The following is a 22,936-nucleotide window of genomic DNA, read 5'->3' as shown; positions in this document are numbered from 1 at the left end:
TGTTAGTAATTTTGCCGTTTTTGTCATTTTTATGGTTTTTTAAATTCATTTTTTTAATTTGTATTTATTAGTTTTATTTCTTTCAGTTTGTTATTTTAGTCTTTCACATCAAACATAACAAAAATGAGAAATGTTGCATTGGCACCTAGAAGTTTTTATTTTATTTCAGTTAATGTTTATTTTGTTTCAAGTAATGTTTTTTTTTTTTCTTTTTAGTTTTAGTTTACGATAATAACCCTGGTGAGTAGTCCTTATAAACAGTCTTAAACTAAATATTTAATTTACTCTATTTCTTTCTTTTAATTTGGTTTGAAATTTGACCTGGTCATGTTTTCTTGTGATTCTCCCAATTACCAAAACAACTCTTCAACATTGGTCTCCAAGCAACCATGTGTCTTGCTTCATAACAATGAGAAATCAGAGGAAAAACATTTGTCAAAAACAATTAGAGAAAAACACTAACGCAGCAGTGTTATCACCAGAATACAAACTCATACGGCTTGACAAGACAGAATGTTTTGCTTGTGTTTTGCGGTTAAATGGTGATGTTTGGCAGCGTGCTTTATCAATGTTTGCCGAAACTCAGAGTCCCTGTGAGACGGGCAGTTTGATAAAAAATAAGTGTTTCTCATTTGCATTAAAAAAACAATTCCTGGTCTCTAGATATGGCTTGGGTCCTCCAGCATAGGTCCGTGGGAGTTTTTTGCCTGTTTTATTGTCCAGCAGATACAAATCTGATGGCTAAGTAAAGAAATTGAACGGCATGAGTTTTGCAAAGTTTAATACTTAGGTTTAAGGTTTATTCAAACTGCATCCCTCCTTTATTCCAAAATGATCCCAAATGACAATTAAACAGATGCTTCATAAAGCAAAACATGAGCTTACTATAAACAAACCACATCATGATGGATTGAAACTCAATAAATATACCACGTTACACAATCTCTAACAGTGCGGCCACAGCCAGGAGGTCTCAGTTTATGGTTTTGCTACGGTGTGAAAAAGTAAACGTGTTGTCAACGGACGATGCTGCAACAACTTATTTCTAAGAACGATGAGACCACACATTCCTACAAGCCTTGCTCCCCGTGGAAAAACTAGACCAAGGCCATTTATTTAAACAAAACACTTTGCCAATTTGTCCTCCCTGCTCGACACGACAGAAGCTAATTGATTTGGGCAACCGAACGCTTCTGACATATGTCAACGTGAGCACCTGGACTCAAGGTGGCAGCCGTACTTCCACATCCCAACCCATTTCAACCCCAAACATCCGGCCGGCATTCCCTCGCGGAGCTGCAGGCGTCTGGGCTTCGGGACAGGTTTGAGTCTGGCTCTGGCAGACGTCTTCTAACCAGACTCCATGCGGATGAATGGACGTCTCTTACATTAAAACCAAGCTGAGCACTGCCACTTCTTGAATGGCTAAAAAAAGAAGCGAACGGTGAAATATCTCTCACTCATTATTAACAGAGACCACCTATCATGGCAGAGAAAACAGTGTAAACAAAATATAATAAAAATGGTAACTAGGCAAACAGATTTATAAAAACAAAAACAGATCTGGGAAGTTGAGTTTGCTGAGGGTTTTCTGGCAGAACACGGATCTAGTAAGATTAGGTTCTAGACCTCTTATGAACGTTTTTAACCTAGAATTTAAAAAAAATATTTTAGAAGTTCTGCAACAAAGTTTGACTGAGGTTGATGGCTGTAGACAGTATTGCAACTAGGGCTGCACGATATATCGCTTTAGCATCGATAACGCCATGTGCGCATCCGCAATGTCAACTATAGGGATCGTAGTTGATCTGTGATCTGTATGGGCCAGCTATCCCCCGGTTCGGAACACATGTGATTCGCTGATTAATTGACCTATCGGTAAGCCCCACCCCTCTTAGTTACTGTTGCTAACTTGGACAAACAAACAGAGTTGCTAACTACGTTACAATGACAGTGTATTTTTGGAAACAGAAGGACCACCTCTCGTCGAGGAGCATTCAAGTGGGACTTAAATATGCCATGGAGGGATATATATTTAAAGATTTTAAAATAAATATGGTGGGTAACAAAATTAATTTGGAAGCGAGGGTTCACAGATCACAACGCAAGCGGGGAAGCCTCATGTTGCGGTCGTCACGATCACAGATGACAACATCCCGGATCAACACTTTTCATGTACCGCAAGGTAAGATTAAATTAATGGACATTTAACCAGTTTAATATGGAGAGGCACTGAAATGTAGCATTTTGTTTGTGTTTTTGACCTACACCATTAACGTTACATGACGTGAGAACAGTGAGCTATTTAGGTTTGTATGTTAGCATGGACTCACTAACTTTACTCGTAACTTAATGAGAGTGTGACAGGCAGAAAATACTTTCAGGATACCTGGAATCAGTGTTACAGTACCCCAGGCTCACCTTTATACCATTTTTGTAGCATAAACACCATCAAACTGATGAGAGCTTCGGATATTCCAATGTTTCTCTATGGCGCTGAAACCTAAAGATGTCCGAGTTCCGGTCCCCGTGCAACTGATACTCAACTGCCATTGGCTCATCGGTGTTTGAGGGGAGGGACTTACCGATAGGTCAATTGCAAAGTTTAACCATCATATAGTGAAAGTTTATCATATGCATGTGTTTTTATAGCCTGGTCTTACCAGACTCTCGTACATTTCATTTGTACAGAGAGTCTGGCCACTCTCCATTGACAAGCTTTTACTTCCATGAGGGCGGGTACTCCTTCATACTAATACCTTAATAGTTAAAAACTATTGGATCTGCCAAGAGCCACTCTGGATCTGCCATAACAATCGTTAACGTTTGGTCGTGACATGCGCCGTTCGCCTTTGTTTCTCACATGGAAATCCGTAAAAATAAATGTGCACGCCACCTCAGTGATAAAAACTAAAACCTGTGCATTCGGATTGTGATTTATTCACGGTGGAGTGGAGAGTTTTGTGATCGGGAATGTGCTGCTCACGTGGTCAAATAACATGATAGTATGTATACTGTAAATAAAATGTCATATGCTTGGTATGATAACAATAAATGCTGCCGTAAATAACGGCCCAATTCAAATGTTTACATGCTTTTCTTCTTTTTATTTTTTGAGTGATGAAATATATTGCTCTTGAAAATACTTGCCAGCATTTATAGAAATACAAGTCTAGAAATGCATCCAAATTACAGTGAAGCGCAACCGTACTGTGCTCTGCAGTGGTCAAAAAGGATATAAACAGTGAATTTTGAAGTGATATATTCTTGAAAACTCAGAGATGTGGATTCGGACAGCAATTAAATGACCACACAACCTTGGTGTTTGTCAAAAGCAGTAGGTAATTCGGCCGGGGATTTTTACGCGGGTGGTGGGAGACGGACGGCATTAAAAATCACCATGTAATGTTAAAATGATGACAATACCTTACGACCCCACGAGAAACAATTACCGTCCGAATAGGGCTTCAGCCAACTCCTTCACCACTAATAGAGCGAGATAGAAAATCTAACTTTTCCCGAACCCTGTGGGGAGGAGGACCACAACATCATGGCCACCAACAAAACTCAGCAAAGATTATTCTTGCTCCGGCTTTAACTTCCGGATATTCGGCAGAGGTGCCACAACGGAATGAATTGTTCGGAGAAAACCTAAGAATATACCGCAGTCCCAGACGGAGTACTGAAGGAAAATGAAAATTGAGCGGAAGTACGTAGGAGCCAGGCTAGTGTTTTTAAGTCCTGTCAGTTTAAATATCAAGAGCAAGAAGACTGTAACTCGCGCTCTGTTTTCTGTGTGCACACACACAGAGCCACGCATACAGCATGTGAACACCAAATTCAGTTCTCTTTCTCGTCCTATTGTGCTTGAATGTACATGTGCACGCAAAATTAAGTCAAAATGCCCATCTCGGTGAGTTTCTCTGTGTTGTGAAAGCATATCATTATATTTGAGCCGTGCATTCATCTTAAAGTGACAGCAGCCAAATATAACTGCAGCTTTTTGTGTCAGCAATGTTAATCAAACAACAAAAGATAATAAGAAAATCACTTTTGTAGCTTAAACAGAAATAAGATGTATTAATTAATTAATTATTGTATTTATAGTTAATTTATACAGTGAAAACTATGCAGTGTTATTTTACATGTGATAATTCAATGTATGTACCTGAATACAGTTAATTTACCTGAAAAACAAAGCCCTCCTTATATCGTTTGTGTCTTTGTTCTATTGTATTTACCCACGCTTGTAATTTGTTTATTAATTTCTATGCAGATGCAATGCCCTACAACATCTTAGAATGATTCATTATTTACAAATAGAGCTATTTCAAATCGCCTGGTGAAATTGTTTTCATTTCCCAATATATAATCGCGGAAAACAAAATATTACAATGTCAGATTTTTCCAATATCTTTTGCTTATTTCAAAAATCCTTTTACTTTAAAAAGAGCAAATTTACTGTCTTCATATAAAGCCCTCTTAAACCGATGGTGTGACCTCCCCCCCTTTTTTTTCATTATAATGAAAAAAGATCATTATAATTTGTGTAAGGCCCGCCCAATCGTCCCAATGACGGCTTATGATTGGAAGGTGAAGGTTTCTTGCGCGTCCGGTGTTTTCAACGGAGCAAAGTAATTGAATTCCAATTTACCTTTATCTGACTCCATTTTATCATGACGTCGAATTTAGGTTAGAATGCCGATTGGTTATTAGGTAATTTGTATAAAAATGTTACTACACATTTAAAAAATATGTTTAACTCTTTACTCTTATTGAAATCATTCATTCGGTTCTCAGAGTCGTTCTCAGAGTCGCACAGGGTCTGCGCACCGGCCGTTATGCGGGCCAATTAACCAGAGGTTATGGCTAAAGTGATTTAACATGCTGCCCATGCTTGCTATTGTTAAAAAGTATCCATGTAGCACCCTACAGTCACCTATATAACAACTTAAAGCTGAAACAGTAACCAGAGGTTATGGCCAGTACCATAAAATAATGCCGTATTACAGTGGTCGGCAATAATAATAATATCTGGCCCACGCCCGCAGCGATGAAATATGAAATAGATCTGTCATGATAGTGTAACGGAGGCCAGCTAGTGACAGCTGTGCAGGTAAATCTCACTGCTGTGACTGCTGTGATTGTTAGGGAGTCCGACTCCAATGCAGAAAGACCCGTGTTCGCGCACCACTTGGAGCAGGATGTGCGAACTGGAGAGATTACAACATCAGTTGCACATAATCAATTTATCTTTAGTGATTTTGCATTCAAAAAAAAGTATGAGAATGTTTTTGCAGCAATGGTTTTATTTTGGGATGAATTGAGAGCTTTTAATTTGAAAAAGTTCTGAAAGACATTCAAAAGTATCTGTGGAATAGAGACAGAGTGACACGTGTCATACTATGAAGACCACGCCCACCGGGGGGGGGGGGACAATCAAATGTCTCCATTGACTTTGTATTGCGTGAAGCGGCCTCCTTGTCATTTTTGACTTATTACAAAAAATAGAAGGCATGTAGTGGCAAATATTTTTTTTGGCCCGATGCCAAATTTACTTGCCTTAGTTAAAGTAGAACAGTTTAGTCAGAAATCTAGAATCTCGCCAGATGTGCCTCATGCTCCATACAATCCGAGATCTAGCATGTACTTAACCCTGGTCGCAGATTTGCGGTAACAAAGGATACATCATAATGCACTAAAATCAATCATTTAATAGTAAGTCAGAATAAATCAAATATAACAATTCATTATTATTCAGGTAAATGTATCATGCCAATTACATGATCAATTCAAATATAATCCAAACATACCATCAAATGCTCTGAAAATAAAATATGGATACCTGACTTCTGAAAATGACATAACGCTGAGTGTCTAGAAGACACTCAGTGTTACGGGCTGACCGATGTAAAGGTTCGTGCCCTGACCCTCCTGCAACATCTCCTTAAATACCAGACAAAGACAGAAAACTATTTCAAATGTAAACATGAGTTCACAATGGGAATTAGCATTAATCAAGTCCTATAGACCTGTATTGACGACAGGAGGTAAAGACCAATTGGCCGCACCCACACACACAATAAGCAAAATATCTCTAAACTCTTAAAACCTTTCTTAACTTTTGTTATACTTCTGTGAGAATGAGACATTTGTACCAGTCGCACTGAGACATTTCAAATGATACCAAACATGTGTAATACTGTATAGTACTTGTTCACATTAACCCATATATATTTTGGGTGAATTGTGTTGGATAGATGGGGGGGAGAGGCAGAGAAGGGAAAGACATGTGAATTAAGGCAATCCTTGGGTGATTAACTCGGATGGGGACACTAAATACACAATAGAAAGTTCAGATGTTAAATTCCTTTGTTTTCTCAGAGAGTCGCCATTTCTTATAGTTCTTCCAGTTTTCACAGTCTTACAGTTGCATAGTATGCAGCACTGGAGCACATTTCCCCTAATTTGCATTACCGTTATGTCATTAATATTTTAATAAATGTATTATTGTATGTATGTATGTATGTATGTATCATATCGTATCATTTATGCAATTTTATGCAATAAAATTGCGGGGACTTGCAAAAACTGTGGTTTGATGAAAAAGAGAAAAAAAGCAACAACGAAAATGAATGTATTTGAAAAAAATGCGGCCCCCGCATAGATATGCGGACTTTGGCTGATTATGCATTAAATCATGAGATCGCATAATCGCGTTTTTCTGGAGGGACTGTATATTTTGGCAAATGTCTTTGAGACTCACATTGACATTGACTGAATGTCTACATTCAGCACTCTTATAGGATATATGATAATATTTGTAATTATTTAAATCTGACACATTTCCATATTGTTTGTCATAAATTAACCTTTCAAGACAACTTTAGTGGTGTTTCAAATCAGAATATGACTTTCTGTTATAAGAAATGTGTTTCATACACCAGGACATGCAGACATTTTAGGGAGACGACATAAGTGAATAGGAAAGAAATCATATCTTATATCTTCTATGAAATATGAGATATTATGAAAATGTTGCCAAGTTATTACTTGGTTATTACTCTCATTATTATAGCTACTTCTTTTTTGCATTACATGTTGCCCGAAGAACACATTAATATGCAAAATAGAGACAATGAATAGATAAATTGTATATAGTGGGGAAAACCCATTTTTCACCATGTTTACACACATATAGTGTAAAGTAAAATAGTATATAAAATCATTCTCTAATATCTTTAACACCATAGTTGAGAATCTTTGTACACAACATTATGCATAGTTTGGTTCAGGTGGAAGTTTCCTGGAGCTGTCGAAGTCCTGAAAACTCTGATTTACAATAAATGCATACAAAATGGAAAAATATTAACATTTTCTAAACATCTTTTTCCAACATTATCCTCGTATCTATTTTACAGAAGACAAGTTACAAAACAAAATAGCCTGGAACCTAAAAATTATACTGAATATAACAAATTGATATAAAAAACATGTTTTCATTGGTAACACTTTATAATAAGGTTTCATTAGTTAACATTAGTTAATGTATTAACTAACATAACCTAACCATGAGCAGTACATTTGCTACTGTATTTGTTAATCTTTGTTAAAAGTTAATAAAAATTAACTTTGTTAATAAAAATACAGCTGTTCATGGTTTGTTCAAATGCTAACACATTTTAATACAGTATTAGTAAATGTTGAAATTAACATAAACAAAGATTAATAAATGCTTTATAAGTGCAGTTCATTATTAGTTCATGTTAACTAATGTAGTTAACTAATGTTAACTAATGAACCTTATTGTAAAGTGTTACCTACTTTTTTGTCAAATAAATACTTTTCGCCAAGTATATATATGTGTGTGTATGTGTGTGTGTGTGTGTGTGTGTGTATGTATATAGTATATATACATATATAAACACTACATTGTCACAAGTATTAGGATGTATAAAATCAAGCACCTAGTCATGCAGACGCTTCTACAAACATTTGCGAAAGAACGGGTCACTCTCAGGAGCTCAGTGAATTTAAGTGTGGTACCGTGATAGGTTGCCACCTGTGCAATAAGTCCATTCGTGAAATTTCTTATCTACTAAATATTCCACGGTCAACTGTTAGTGATATTATAACAAAGTGGAAGCAATTGGAAACAACAGCAACTCAGCCACGAAGTGATCGGCCACATAAAATCACAGAGCGGGGTCAGCGCATGCTGAGGCGCACAGTGCGCAGAAGTCGCCAACTTTCTGCAGTCAATAGCTACAGACCTCCAAACTTTGTGTGGCCTTCAGATTAGCTCAAGAAGAGTGCGTAGAGAGCTTAATGGAATGGGTTTCCATGGCCGCGAGTTTAGTGTGGAGGAACTTGACTGGCCTGACCTCCTGACCTGATTAGAGCGGAGACTGCGAGCCAGGCTTTCTCATCAGTGACTGACCTCACAAATGCGCTTCTAGAAGAATGCTAAAAAATTCCCATAAACTCCTAACCTTGTGGAAAGCCTTCTCAAAAGAGTTGATGCTGTTATAGCTGCAAAGGGTGGGTCAACTCCATATTAAACCCTACAGATTAAGAATGGGATGTCATTGAAGTTGATGTGCATATAAAGGCAGGCGTCCCAAAACTTTTGGCAATATAGGCCTAGTGTAATTTTATATATATAAAAAAGAGAGAGAGAGAGAGAGGGAGAGAGAGAAAGAGAGAGAGAGAGAGAGAGAGAGAGAGAGAGAGAGAGAGAGAGAGAGAGAGAGAGAGAGAGAGAGAGAGAGAGAGAGAGACTTCTTCTAAAAGTCTTAAGTCTTCTAAAGTACCTAGGGACACCAGGGGTAAAATATTTCCATCTTCTGGGAGACCAAAATATATCCCTGAACTTGACTTCACCAGCTGGCTACTGGTAATTAAATTGATTTGTACATTGGACTCATAAATATATTCATTAGAACCACAGAGTTGGGCAATTTTCACATGCACTAATCAAATTTACAATGGTGGTCCGTTCTGAAAGAGTTGTATAGCAAATTTGCTGTCGTTGCAGAAAACAAGACCCCTGAGACTGATAGAAAGACTGGAATCAGAAAAACTCTTGGGGAATAATGGCCTACGAAAGCCAAGCCTGCCAACATCTGCACCTGGTACTACAGGAAAACGCCAAGTGAACTCTGTTTCACATGTCAGGAGAAACGTGAAGGCTTTTCACAGGCATGTTTGGTTGTTCTCCAACCAGTCTTTCCAGTTAGAGAAAGCCTGACGTTGGATTAACAATTTCCCACACAGATTACAGAACCTAAACTAATAAAACTCCATCATCTGTCTCTGCAAGAGTCGTACACAGAAGAACATCTTTAAATGTCGGCTAAAGCTTCAATGGAAATAAATAAATGGAACTTTAGTTTTTCGGCAGAAACACAAAAGAAGGTAATTTAAAGAACACTAGGAAATGGAAGGAATAAATGGAAAAATACATATAATAACCCAAATAATTTAACCAAATAATAACCAGAGCACATATATCAGGGTCTGTTGTACACTTTTATAAAAGTGTATCTTTAATTACAACACAATTATATTCATATATTAAAAACAACTGCAGAACTATTGTAGAGGTAAAATAACAGTACCTCGCATACAATATGGAGTCGAGCACTAGAGGTCACTGTAAGGATCCCATAAACATCAGCTTGTATGGCACACAATGGAGTGATGCTCCACAAAAGACTGACTCATGGTCAGCGTCATCATTCCTGACTGTCTGTCAATGTACAATCACTCACAGTCCTTTAGTGAGCTAAACAAAAGGTCCTGAACAATCTGCTTTCAACTAACGGCTGTCCTTTCTGTTCACAGAAACCATCACGCATGCATGACTGACATCACAGGAGACTGAGACTCAGCAACAACCCAATGGATTCTGCTGAATCACCGTCACTCAGTCCACGTCCTGTCCCAGCTCAAAGTCTTGAAGATGAAACGCTTTAGATCAGTGGGTCTCAACTGGTGTTGCTTTAAGAAATCAAGTACCAAAACTGTTCAAAGCAAATTTTGTGTGAGAGTTTGAATGGACACACCACATATGGCATCGTCAAAAGATATGGGAAGAGTTTTCTCCCTTCTAAAAGTAGACGAAGAATGATTAAATTGTTAATTGATTAGATTTTTTTTATGTAGCAGTGCTTTTTCATACTTCATACAAAGCTACAACACACCAGTTGAGACCACTGATTTAGACAAACATCTCTTTCCTGCTAGAATGCAATGCACAGATGATGATTTATGCGTGACTTAATGGGTAGATAGATAAATAATTTTTTTCATTAAAGGTATAGTTCACCCAAAAATGAACATTCTGTCATTAATTCCTCACCCTAATGTCGTTCCAAATCCGAACTTTTGTTCATCTTTGAAAGACAAATGAAGATATTTGAATGAAATCTGAGATATTTCTGTCCCTCCATTGACGGTCCACACAACTACCAATTTGAGGCTTTAAAAAGTTCATAAAGAGATCGTAAAACTAATCCATATGAATTGAGCAGTTTAGTCCAAATTTTCTGGAGAGACGCGATCCGTTTATATGACAAACAGATTGAATTTAGGCTATTATTAGGACTGGGTAAAAAAAGATTGATTTCTCGATTTTAATCGATTCTCATTTTTACGAACCAATATCGATTCTTAAATCCCAAGAATCGATTAGTCATCCTATTTTCAGATGAATGAACAGAACATTGTAGCGCGCCTCCCATCCAATAAATCGCAATAATCTTTGTGCTTTGTTACTATTCATATGAAACAAAAGTCTCAGATTTCAAATTACGTCCATTTTATTACAAATTTCAAAATCATAATACCGCTTTGGCGCGAGATCGCTCTGGCTCAGCTCAGCTCAAGAGAAGCGGCAGCGCGGAGTGCACATGAACTGATCTTCTCTTCTGCCTTAATACCAGTTACAGCGAAAAATAAACATGAATGAGCATCTGAAAGTGTGTTAAAAGATAGATTAAAGCTTAACGAAATCCGTGTCATGTCACATGGAATCGTTCAATCAGTGTTTTAACCATGGAAAGACGTCAGGAAAACAGCTGATAAACAAATGTCATGTAACGTCACATTTACCTCAGTGTCCATAAACTTGTTAATCAGCTAGAAAAATTTACTCTAGAGAGGAGTATTTTGCTAACTATATGCACCATATTACATATTCATTATAATTTTTTATGTTTTTCAATATTGAATGCATGTTTGAATAAATCTGGCAAGTTTTTATGACAGCCACCATTTAAATGTTCATATTTAATATATTATAAAAGAAAACATCCTTGAGTGTAATTTAAGTGTTTGTATACAAATCAGTTCATTTTTACCTTCAATATTATAGTAGGCTACAACTGACCTTATATATATCCAAAGTAATCGATATAGAATCGAAATCTAATTGCAAGCTTGTGAATCGAAATCGAATCGAATTGTGAAATTTGTGTCAATACCATAGACTGTAAAAAATATGGACATAGTGTCCCTTACGTCACCCATTGGATTCTGAAGAGCAGTTTTGAAGCGTAAAAGTAGGGACGAGCTGGCCATTGCCATCTTGGCAGCGCGTCATTGTGCGTCACTCCCGGATAATAGAAAATGGGCAAAGAGGTGGGACGTGGGCGGAGCTGAGGTGACGCGATGATTAACAGACAGCAGATAAATGGCTATCCACCTGTCACTCAAAGTGGCCACGCCCTTAATTATGCAGAACTTTAAGGCTTTATATAATGTAAACGAATGAGTTATACAAAAATTCACCCCCCTCACAGTTGTCATGAAGGGCAAAATTAGCAGTATAGACAAAAACCACAATTTGTAACAGGCTGTAAACATGTTTTTTTTCTGCTGTAAAGTTGGGCATTTTAACATGAAGCTCAATGAGATTCTGCTCCCATCGGAAGCCTGTCTCTAGCAGCCAGTCGATGAATTTCAGTTTAAAGGAAAACTCCGCTTTTTTTTTAAATAGGCTCATTTTGCAAGTCCCCTAGAGTTAAATAGTTGAGTTTTACCGTTTTTGAATCCATTCAGCCGATCTTTGTATCTGGCGGTAGCACTTTTACCATAGCTTAGCTATTTTCAAAAAAAGTGGAGTACTCCTTTAAGTCGCTTCCGTATTGACTTCAAGAGAAACTGCGGGAGGTTGCCGCTTGGTGAATACCCAGCCCTAACTAGATATTATACACATATAAACATTCATCAACTCACACATCATATATGGTAAACGGATGCTCAAGCATGCTTGCTTGAAGTGTGTGAGGTTCAATCCCGTGTTACGCAAGTTTGAGCTTCCTCAAGAACATATGACATTTGTTCTTACGTAACAAGCAATTATTCTTTTTGCAGATCATGTTTGTATGTGAATAAAAGCTAAATTCAATCTGTTCATCATATAAAGTGATCATCTTTCAATTTTGACTAAACCCCTCAATTCATTTGGACTAATTTTACGATCTCTTTATGAACTTTTTGAAGCATCAAAGTGGTAGTTGCGTAGCTGCCAATGGAGGGATTTCATTTAAAATATCTTCAGTTATGTTTCGAAGAATAACTAAAAGTCTTACAGGTTTGGAAAGACATGAGGGTGAATAATTAATGACAATCAATCACCATGACATAACCAGTTAAAAAACAATGTACAGCTACAATACAATGTACAGAAGTGAGAAAAGATGAGGCTTGATGTGTGACTTCATGCATAAATATTTTGGTGAAAAATTATTTCAATAATACGTGCCATTTAGGTAATTATGTATTAGGCAGATGCTTTAATCCAGTAACTTGCATTGCTTTCAAGGCAAGCATTTTATCACTTCATGCATTACCTGGGAATCAGACCCATGACCTTGATGTTGCTACTGCCATCCTCTACTGTTTGAGTAACAGGAATTATGTATAGTATGATTTGAAATTCATATGAACTATATAAACAGCGTAAAAAAATACAGTTTCTAACTCTTTCAGGCGGCAAACTGACCAGAGACACCATAAATCATGAGTCAGTAAGTGACAGACACCCGAGAGAGTATGTGAGGTGTGAAAATGTAACTTCATGTCTTCTGTCACACACACCACACACACACACATACACACACTGACAGAGTGGTGTGCACTGTTTTGCAGGCCATCTGGGAAGGATTTATTGTGCAATTTGGTTTATTACCGCTGTGGTCTTCGACTAAGTAGCTTGCTCACAATTACAGTCCGAGCGGCGCTACACCTGGCCTCTCCTAACAATAATAAATCCACGAGGGAGGAAACCCGAAATTAATGAAAGGTTATCACCATCATGCCCTGTTTAGTGCTCACTGCTGAGACGAGCGGGTTATTTATAGTGCTGAGAAAATAAACACGAAAATAGTGCCGTAATGCCAAACAGACTGTCATTCTGGGATTGCCAAATTAAGAAAACACTAGAAGATCGGCCACTTCGAGGAAATTACAAGGTGTTGAAAGACGGATATGCGTGAGACATTCTGAAACATTAATCAATACTTTCTTGAGTTTTTTACATAGAAAATATGCTGTACATTACATGCAACACAATGTGTCACAGCTTTATCATGTATATTCCTAGTTTTACATGATGTCATATGTGGGCTTGATTTAGATTTTAATAACGTGATTTCTGATTGGTTGGTGTGTTTTAACACCATGCCAGCTTCCGTAGCTGTTTTCAAGGCGAGCAACAAGTTAAAAAACTATAAAGGAGCCATTTAAAGGAGCCATCTATAAGTTTGCTTAGGATAAAACTCTAAAATTGATTCAGGTTTGACTTTGTTATAAATTTTTTCTAAAGTGTTTAAGAACTATTTGATAAAATATGTTTAAAAGATACTGGCATGTGGAACATAGTGGTAGATCTTCATTTGATATTAAGAAGTGAGAGTTAATTTCATTCAGTTTGTACATCCTCAGTGTTGGGGAAAGTTACTTTTAAAAGTAATGCGTTACAATATTGCGTTACTCCCTAAAATACTTCATGAAAAGTAATGTGTTCATTACTTTTTCTCACCTGGGGTCCGTTCTTCGTACGTTGCTAAATTAGTTATTTGATTAATTAGATTTGATTGTTGACAATTTGGCATGATCTTGGATTGTTTGGACTTGCTGTCATAGCGACAGGTCCGTAAGCTTAAAGGGATAGTTCACCTAAAAATGAAAATTTTGTCATCATTTTCTCACCCTCAAGTTGTTCCAAACCTGTATGATTTTTTTCTTCTTCTGCTGAACACAAAGGAAGATATTTGGAAGAATGTTTGTAACCAAGCGGATCTCGGCAGCCATTGACTACTCATTTTCGTGTGAACTATCCCTTTAAACCTGTTTAACCTCTATCCCAGCCACTGCTACTTCCTTACAAGAGTACCCTAATGTGAACCAGGGACAATAATTAAAATTTGCAAAAAATAATATTATAATGCATGTTGTCACACACACATCATATATAGACACAGCCAATTTTACACATTGAGAGATTTATTCGTGAGGGATAATCACCTAGTCATTTATTTGGAGTATACTAGAAATCGTGAATATAATAATAATAACAATTCGGAATAATGTAAAAAACAAAAACAAGTGCACATTTAATTGATCCATTATAACTTTTATGTTGTTATGGTCGCTTGGGTGTTTCCTTATAAGGAAATTCAGTCCAGAAATTCGTCTTTTTGAATTATATGATGTCATTACATTGCTGTCTTGCCGCCAGCCAATCACTGCATTGCTGATCGTGGTTTCATGTATCGATGCATCTGCACTCTTCAGGGCACACAAGAACGTGTAGTTATCTCCGACAACTTAATCCAGATATTTTAATCAAATCTGCAAATTCGTTTGAAGAACCAAATTAGCCAGAGATCAGTTATCGCGATTGGAAGATCTGGGATCTGTCAAATCCTCTCAGATGTATTAAGCGAGGTACGAAGAACGGACCCCTGGGTTGCACTTGCTTGTTTGATTTTAATAACAAAAAATAAACAAAAGTTACATTTTTGCCAAATGTAAAGGCCCTTTCACACCAAAAGTGAAATGGATAAGCCTCAATCAGAAGGAAATGCAAATTCACACCAGTATAGTAAAGGGCGCAGCTCAAACAAACCTTTCAGCTGTGCTGCCATTCTGGATTGCAGAAGAACAGAACACAACACAGGAGAAGAAAGTTTAACACTCATAAGTCATTTTTGCATATTCGTATGGTTGAATTGGATCATCAAAGGTCAGTTGGAAAGATTTAATACACAACGCACACAACGCCTCTGAGCTTACTCCCAAGTTCCCTCAGCATGGGGACAGGGCTGTCAGTCAATAAATGGGAAAACAAAGTAACTTGTGTTACTTATTTGAAAAAGTACTTTCAAAAAGTACTGAAATACTTTTTCCCCTCAACAATGATGATCCTATCTGCATGTACCCAGTGTCAGAAATTAAGGACGTGCAGATGACAGTCAACATAAATGCATAAAGTGAAACAAGAAAAGAACCTAAGCATCTGGTGGTGGGACGCTTTCTAGCCTGGATGCAGCTGCTTTCTTCAGCGGGAAGGGGAACATATGAGGGGCCTCGCATGGCAGAAAGCGTCAGAACAGACTCCATTGATCTTCACAATAAAATGTGCATGAGGGGGGCTCCGCATACTGCAAGACCCCAAAGCTGTGTCAAAGAAAAACGTTGATTTTGACATTCTGGTAATAATAGGGTCTGAAATCTTTTATTGCCAAAAGCGAACCAGCGCTGCGCAAATATTTAGTTTGATTCAGCTTGTGTTCGCATGCATATTCTGCTTCTATATGACATATTCAGCCATCATGATGGTTTGGCTCTGAGAAGAGAAACAAAAAGATTTAATTTGAGAATGTAAAATAAATGCATGTAGAACGTGCAGACCACCGGCTTGCCTGATTTAAGAGCTCTCTGACTCAACGGGCTAAAGGTTAAAACAATGAATGTTAAGAGCTCCTTTAGTCCTTTTCGCGAGCGAGGGCACCGTGCGGCGAAGGGGTGAAAGGTTAAAACCACCGCAACGTGTCAGAGTTTGCTACGTGACCCCTACGAGATAATTCTCAGAGTGAGTTTCCAAACTCAAGGCGCCCTCTGAGCATAACCAATTATATCTGAAGTCAGTGTGCCAGTAAAGCGCAGGCTGCTTCCCGGTGATATTTGTTGGGATTCGTTCAGGGGAATTCTGGTCTGTTACAGTCAGTGTTTTGATTTGCTTGTGGTAACGGCATGACAAGGTGTAAGCCGGGGAGGAACGGTGTTTATCCAAGCAGTGAAAGCAATTGGCTTTGTAAGCACAGTTATTTACTTAACTCTGCGCAATTCTCATATCACATTGCAGCGGTCGGACTGAATGCGATCCATTTCAGAAGGCTGGAAAAGCCGAGGAAGCATTTGAAGTAGGTGGTGTTCCCTTTGGAAAGAAAACAGGCTGCCTCTGATGATGCTATTTATACTTAATTACAGATTTCAGTAAAACCGTTTTCCAGATGCAAATGTCTCGAGCTGTGCATGTGTACCAGGGTGTCATGTTAGTTACATTATGCTCTTATCAGCACACCCATTTGACCCCAAATGACCCGCTAAAGGACTCCGGTTAACCCTATAGGACCAATTAGGTGTTTCTTGAATCATTATTATTCGCACCAATACTTGTAGCCACAACCATAAAGTTTATATTGAAATGATAAACAACATGAAATCAAAATAAATCCACTTTCTTTAAAAAAAAGAAAAAGAAAAAAGGTTGCTTCAATGGTCTGCATATTTACATTTCTTTAAAATGGAGTACACTATATTCTTTTAGAGAAAAAAAGTTAATTCATCAAAATAAAATACAATTTTGCAAGGAAAATGAATATTAGTCAGTAATATTTTTCAGAAGCCAAACAAATCCCAAAATATCTGCCACATGTTTTCTTTGACTGATGTTCACACTTACAAGGTTGATGAGCTGAGTGTGCACTATGTCTTCCACCAGGGCGGCGGTCTCGTGCAAGGGTCTTCGAGCATCACCGAGGGCAAACCTGCAAGTCAAAAACATATGTTTTAGAACAACCAATTTACCTTTCATTCTATGGATGGCACATTTTAAGCTCTTGACCAGCATGTTACACAATCACAAGTTAAACCCCCAAATCTTTAGTTTAGATAATCTAAAATGGATTCTGTTATTGCCATCACAGTGAGCAAATGTTCATAAAAATGGCAATTAACACACAGTTAAGTCCTCAATTGGGTAATAAAAAGGCATCAGTCATTCATAGCAAAAGCTGACATTCATTACAGATGGCTTGAGTATCCAATGCAAGAGAGCTATTTACAAAATCTGAAGGCCTTTATTCACAGTTTTTCCCACACTGCAGCTGCCAATGCTTCCCACATTGCAGTGTGCTTAATATCGACACAGCGGTTTCATCCAATAGTAGCGCAAACCACCGGATGGCCACAGACTCTCGCCTTTAAAAGAGGAGAAGAAGGGAACTTCCATGAGAAGCTCAACACTTTCGATGGAAGAGGCTTCATCAACCAGAAACTGCATTTCACAAAGATCCTTGACAAATGATTTACACTTTTAACATTAGAATAAAAAAAAAAAGAAGCCAATTTTCTCCAAGAAGTGACATAATTATGGTCGGAAACCACACAAGTTATGTCTAAAAGAGTTTTATCATTGGCTTTTATATATCTGACTTATTGATTCCCCTCTAAAACTACACAGGATTAAATTATACTTACAATCCTTTACGTAGGAGTATATGTAACCTTGGCAAGAAGAAAACTAAAACTAGTGCCTACTTACATTTTCATGGTTGGAAGACACATGAAGCACTTATAGAATCACCTACTGCTCAAGCTCTGGCTCCATTCATCTGGTTAAAGAATATCTCAACCATAACAGTCTCAATAAAATGTTATTACGTTCCTCTTACTTTCACCTAAATGCATTTTAATCCAAACACCTCCTAGAGGAAAAACTGTAATTTATTCCACTTGTTTAGTAACAAAGACCAAGAGAGAAGCTTAAAAAAAACATTTAAAAAAAAAAAATTAATTAATACAAATAAAAAATACATTAATACAATTAAAAAATAAAATAGAATAAATATAAGTTTTAGACTAAACCATAAGTAGGGGACAATTTTTTCTGGCATCCCAATGATTTCTTCACAACATGGGTATTTTACAAATTTGATACGCTGATAAATTTGATATATTCCTAATGTCACCATTAAACGAACATTAATATGGATTTTGACATCATATATATTTATTATGCATCTCTCTGGAATATTTAATTCTGAATCATCAATCAGTTTGTTTGTTTCTCTATTTTTATGGCCAGAAAACTTATGGTAGAACTATATCAGGTTATTAAAATCTGATTTTGCTAAAAGCTCTAAAACTCTAGGTTTAGCTTTGTAAAAAATTCCTTCCAAAGTGTAAATTGAATAAAAAAGGTTTATTAGTGGGGCACAATCTAATACAACATGCTTAAGGGACAAAGGATTTTGACTACAAAAACATGCTGGTGGAACTTCTCCTAATATAAAGGTTGTGTGCCAATTGGTCAATCAGCCGGTCATTATTTCCAAATAAACATGTTCAGATTCATGTTAAAGTTGATAATGAACTGGGCAGATTTTCCCAAAAGCATTGTGAGCTAGAGAACATTGGAATCAACTTGGGGTCACAATGCTTTTGGTAAGCGCAGCCCTGTACAATATTTCTTAGGATTTCTTAGATTATTTTATACTCTGTTTAAAGGATTACGCACAGAATGATAAAGATGATAAAGATAAAGCACAGCTAAAGCTTTACAGTTTGATAACTTTTATAGAAATGCTAATATTACTCAATATCTCCACAATGATTTGCACAACCATGATCCTGCAGCTGGATTTCGACGAAAACTTCCCTCTGCATTTGACTTTGACCACCTAGTACTGTAACTAACATCACACGCGCTAAACAGAGCCCAGCCTCGCGATAAGAATCGCATCCTTTCTCTTTCTAAGTGTGCACACATGATGCCAGACAGCATCATCAGTTTGCAAAAATAAGCTGAATGTTTGGATAGAGATTTTGGGTTCAGAGCGCGCCGACGATGTTTACGCGCCTGCGGTGCGCTGACGGCCTCCTCCGCCTCTTTCCATCTCGGCAGCTGCCTGTATTTGCTTAGAAACAGAAAGAGCAATGTGACTGATGTAAACACATTGATTTGACAGTCCTGATTCCAGAAAACAATCAATGTGTAAATACAGTGCAGAGATCAGAGATGGTTACAGTAAACATCTCGTCCACAGGGACCCGGGGCCAGACGTCTCTTACACTCTGTGACCAACGCGATACAGTATGTCAACAGAGGATGCTAAAAGGAAAAGCGGGACTAGCTTGAAGGAAGTTTAAATTAACATGAAATCAAAATTAAACCAGTTTACTTCCTCGATACAATATTCCTGGGGCCTTGTGTATAAAACTTTGCATAGATTTCATTCTTAAAGGGTTAGTTCACCCAAAAATGAAAATGCTGTCATTAATGAATTACTCACCCTCATGTTGTTCCAAACCCATAAGACTTTCGTTCATCTTCAGAACACAAATGAAGATATTTTTGATGAAATCCGAGAGCTCTCTGATCCCTCCAAAGACAGCAATTTAATTAACACTTTCAAGGTCCAGAAAGGTAGAAAAGACATCGATAAAATCCATGTGTCCATGTGACTACAGTGGTTCAACCTTAATTTTATGAAGTGAGGAGAATACTTTTTGGGAGCAAAAAACAAACAAAATTGAGGCTGACACAGACGTGAAGAAATTGTTGAATAAAGTCGTTATTTTTGTTTGTTTTTGCACACAAAAAGTATTGTCGACGCTTCATAAAATTAAGGTTGAACCACTGGAGTCACATGGACTATTTTAACAATGTCTAACAAATGTACCTTTCTGGACCTTGAAAATGTTAATTAAATAGCTGTCTATGGAGGGGTCAGAGAGCTCTCGGATTTCATTAAAAATATCTTCATTTGTGTTCTGAAGATGAACGAAGGGTGAGGGTGAGTAATTATTAATGACAGAATTTAGTGTGCGTAAGCACAAAAGGCAGATTTGTGTACACACAAACGTTTTCAGATTTGTAAAACAGTACGTATGCCAGAATCTGTGCAAAATTCTAGGGCTGTCCCTGACTAAAGATTTTCCGGTAACACTTTATTTTACAGTGTCGTTGTTACAGTGTAATTATACATTTAAGTACTGAGTAATATTAACTAAAAACAGGTACTTACTATTGGGTTAGGGTAGGATTAGGGTTTGGTTGAGGATTAGTTGCATGTAATTATGTATAATTTACTGTTATTACAAGTACAAGTACTAAGTACATGTAACAAGGACACAGTAAAATAAAGTGTTACCAATTTTTCTAATCGACTAGTAGTCGTTCATTTAAACCATTAGTCATCTAATCACACGTTTATATTAATTTAAATTACTTATACAGTATATTGAGGGGGGCAGAATATAAACTATGCCTCGTGCTCAAGAACACGCATAAAGCTTGCTGCAAATCATTGGCAAAAGTTATGATTATGAATGTGACGGAAAAATAGCAAGGAGACATTTTAATTGTTTATTAATAAACTAGTGTTTTCTGTGTCAGTGTCGACTGTAAAGATGAAGTTGACGATGCTGCCTCGTCATCTCCGCTTTAGAGTGAAATGCAGATTTCAGCAGAGAGTAGCCTATTTGTTTTCCATTAGAACTGGTTCATTTGAAAGTAGACCTTTCAAGCTTTCTATTGATATATTGCTCATTTCTGTGAGGCAAGTAGCCTATGAGTATCAGAATTTATGTGATAATGGCAGAAAGCGCATCTTGTTTGTTTTCATTATTTTACAAAAGCACGTTTTGTTGTTATTGTGAGTGTACACAAATAAAAGACCCTTCACAGTTTGGATTTATGTATTACGTTTATCTGTATGACAAACAATGAGGACTATTTTAAGTTGAAAAATGCAAGTGATCGCATACTTTAGCTTTTCCACACTCCGCACGGACGCTTGGATATGTGCCTAACAGTAATTTTCAATTCCCCCGCATTTTGAAAACGGCTCCCTGATGCATGCAAATATCTCCTAATATGAAAGCTATCTTAGGCTGGGCTGTGTAGTTGTAACCATCTCTTAGCTTTGTATCATGCTTGAAGAAACATTTGGTCTCTTTGCACTTTGAATATTAAATAGTACTTTGATTATGGTTGCACTTATTGTTTGCACTTAATATGTTATTCATATTCATTTACTGTTTTTATTTCTATGATCACTTTGTGGAAAGGAGTTCTGTTAGGAGATCAAAAGTTGTAGAAGCTCATAAATCATGTGACAATCAGGAGAGAAGCCAGTCAGTTGAATTTGTGGTAAAACCTTTTACAGTGATTGAGTATTGTCTTTTACTGAATATGATAATTCATACTCAGAAAGTAGAACTGAAATAACATTCATTACAAGATGATGAATTAAAACATTTAAAATGCACCTGCAGACTATTTTTCTAGTCATGTGCTTCTTAAAAATACTGTGTAAAAAATGTTTTCATTCTCATTCTCGTGAACCCAATCTCATGTCTCGTCTTCGTTTAGCAATATGCGTTTAGTCAACTATTAGGGGGCAGCCCAATACAATTCCCTTTTGAAATCCTAATCAGCGGAAGATTGTGAGTACATGCATCCTCACCAAAATAACCATATATACAGCTTACAACACCTAGCTTTACTTTAGAGACAGAGCGACACGCGTCATAATCTGAAGACCACGCCCACCGGTGGGGGGTCAATCAAACCGTCTCCATTGACTTTGTATTGCGCGAAGGGGCCTCCTTGTCATTTTTTTTTTTTTTTACTCCTTGTCATTTCTGACTTATAAAAAAAAAACTGAAGGATGTCTAAAAGCTGATATGTGACAAGGTGTACAGCAAACAAGATAAAAAACCCAGAACTGAAAACCCAGATGTTTTTATAAGCTGTTGACCCAAAAAACAAGCATTTAAGGACACAAAAGTGGATACAGGCAATTGAGACGGAGCGCGACATGTTATATTACACTGATAACTACACCCACTAGAGGGGAATGTAATCAGCAACAGGAAATATAATATATAAAACTGATATTTGGATATTGGACTTAACAGTGACAAAATGTTTACTGCACACATAGGCATACTGAGGCATACTGAGTGTCAGGATCCCCAAATTTACCCATTCTTCCTGCTCTTGCTTCATGTCTTACTGCCTGTATCCACTTTTGTCTCCTTAAATGCTCGTTTTTTGGGTCGGCAGCTTATAAAAACATAGTTCTGTGTTTTTTTAGCTTGTTTGCTGTACACCCTGTCACATAGCAGCTTTTAGTTCTATGTTTTGTTATGTCAGAAATGACAAGGAGGCCGCTTCACGCAATACAAAGTCAATGGAGTGTGTTGGATTGTTTCCCCCCTGGTGTGGGCGTGGCCTAAATGCGCTCTGTCTCTTTGCATATCCTCATCTGCATATCGTTTCCATACGCATGTTTCCATCCATGTAATAGCCTACTACTGAGTTTAAAGTTACAAGGCTCTACAGGACAATATGAGATAGATTCACTGTAAATGCTGTTTGTGCTGTCACATTACATTGCTAAAAATCATTATTAATCTACCAGGTTTTTGTTGGTCAATGGCACAGTTGTTTTCAGACCAGCATGCCCATGGGCAAACAGATGGGCGCAAGTGCATTTGCTATTTAAAAAATGTGGTGCAGCACGTGAAAACGATAGCTGCGTAGGGCTGAAACTAGTGTATGATAGGACCCTATGTTGCTAAGCCATCTTAGTCAGTCAAGTGCGCATGACTGATCATTATTTTGCGTGCAAAT

The 22,936-nt window shown here is 37.4% G+C and overlaps 1 protein-coding gene across 5 annotated transcripts in view; it reads right to left on the bottom strand.

The window, feature by feature from the left end:
* The window catches only part of supt3h (SPT3 homolog, SAGA and STAGA complex component), a 150,790-nt gene that overhangs the window by 53,319 nt on the left and 74,535 nt on the right, over window positions 1–22,936 (bottom strand). For all 5 annotated transcript variants that reach the window (XR_013817709.1, XR_013817710.1, XM_079832388.1 and 2 more), the window contains one exon: window positions 16,976–17,060. Coding sequence is in view for 3 of the 5 variants with exons in the window: in XM_079832388.1 (XP_079688514.1) it covers window positions 16,976–17,060 (85 nt within the window). In the remaining 2 variants the exon portion in view is untranslated. The remainder of the gene's footprint in view (window positions 1–16,975; window positions 17,061–22,936) is intronic.

The sequence above is a fragment of the Gobio gobio genome (assembly GCF_949357685.1).
Source record: "Gobio gobio genome assembly, chromosome: 13".
Classification (NCBI taxonomy): Eukaryota; Metazoa; Chordata; class Actinopteri; order Cypriniformes; family Gobionidae; genus Gobio; species Gobio gobio.
The sequence above is the reverse complement of the archived record's forward strand: the minus strand, read 5'-3'. Positions and strand labels throughout refer to the sequence as shown.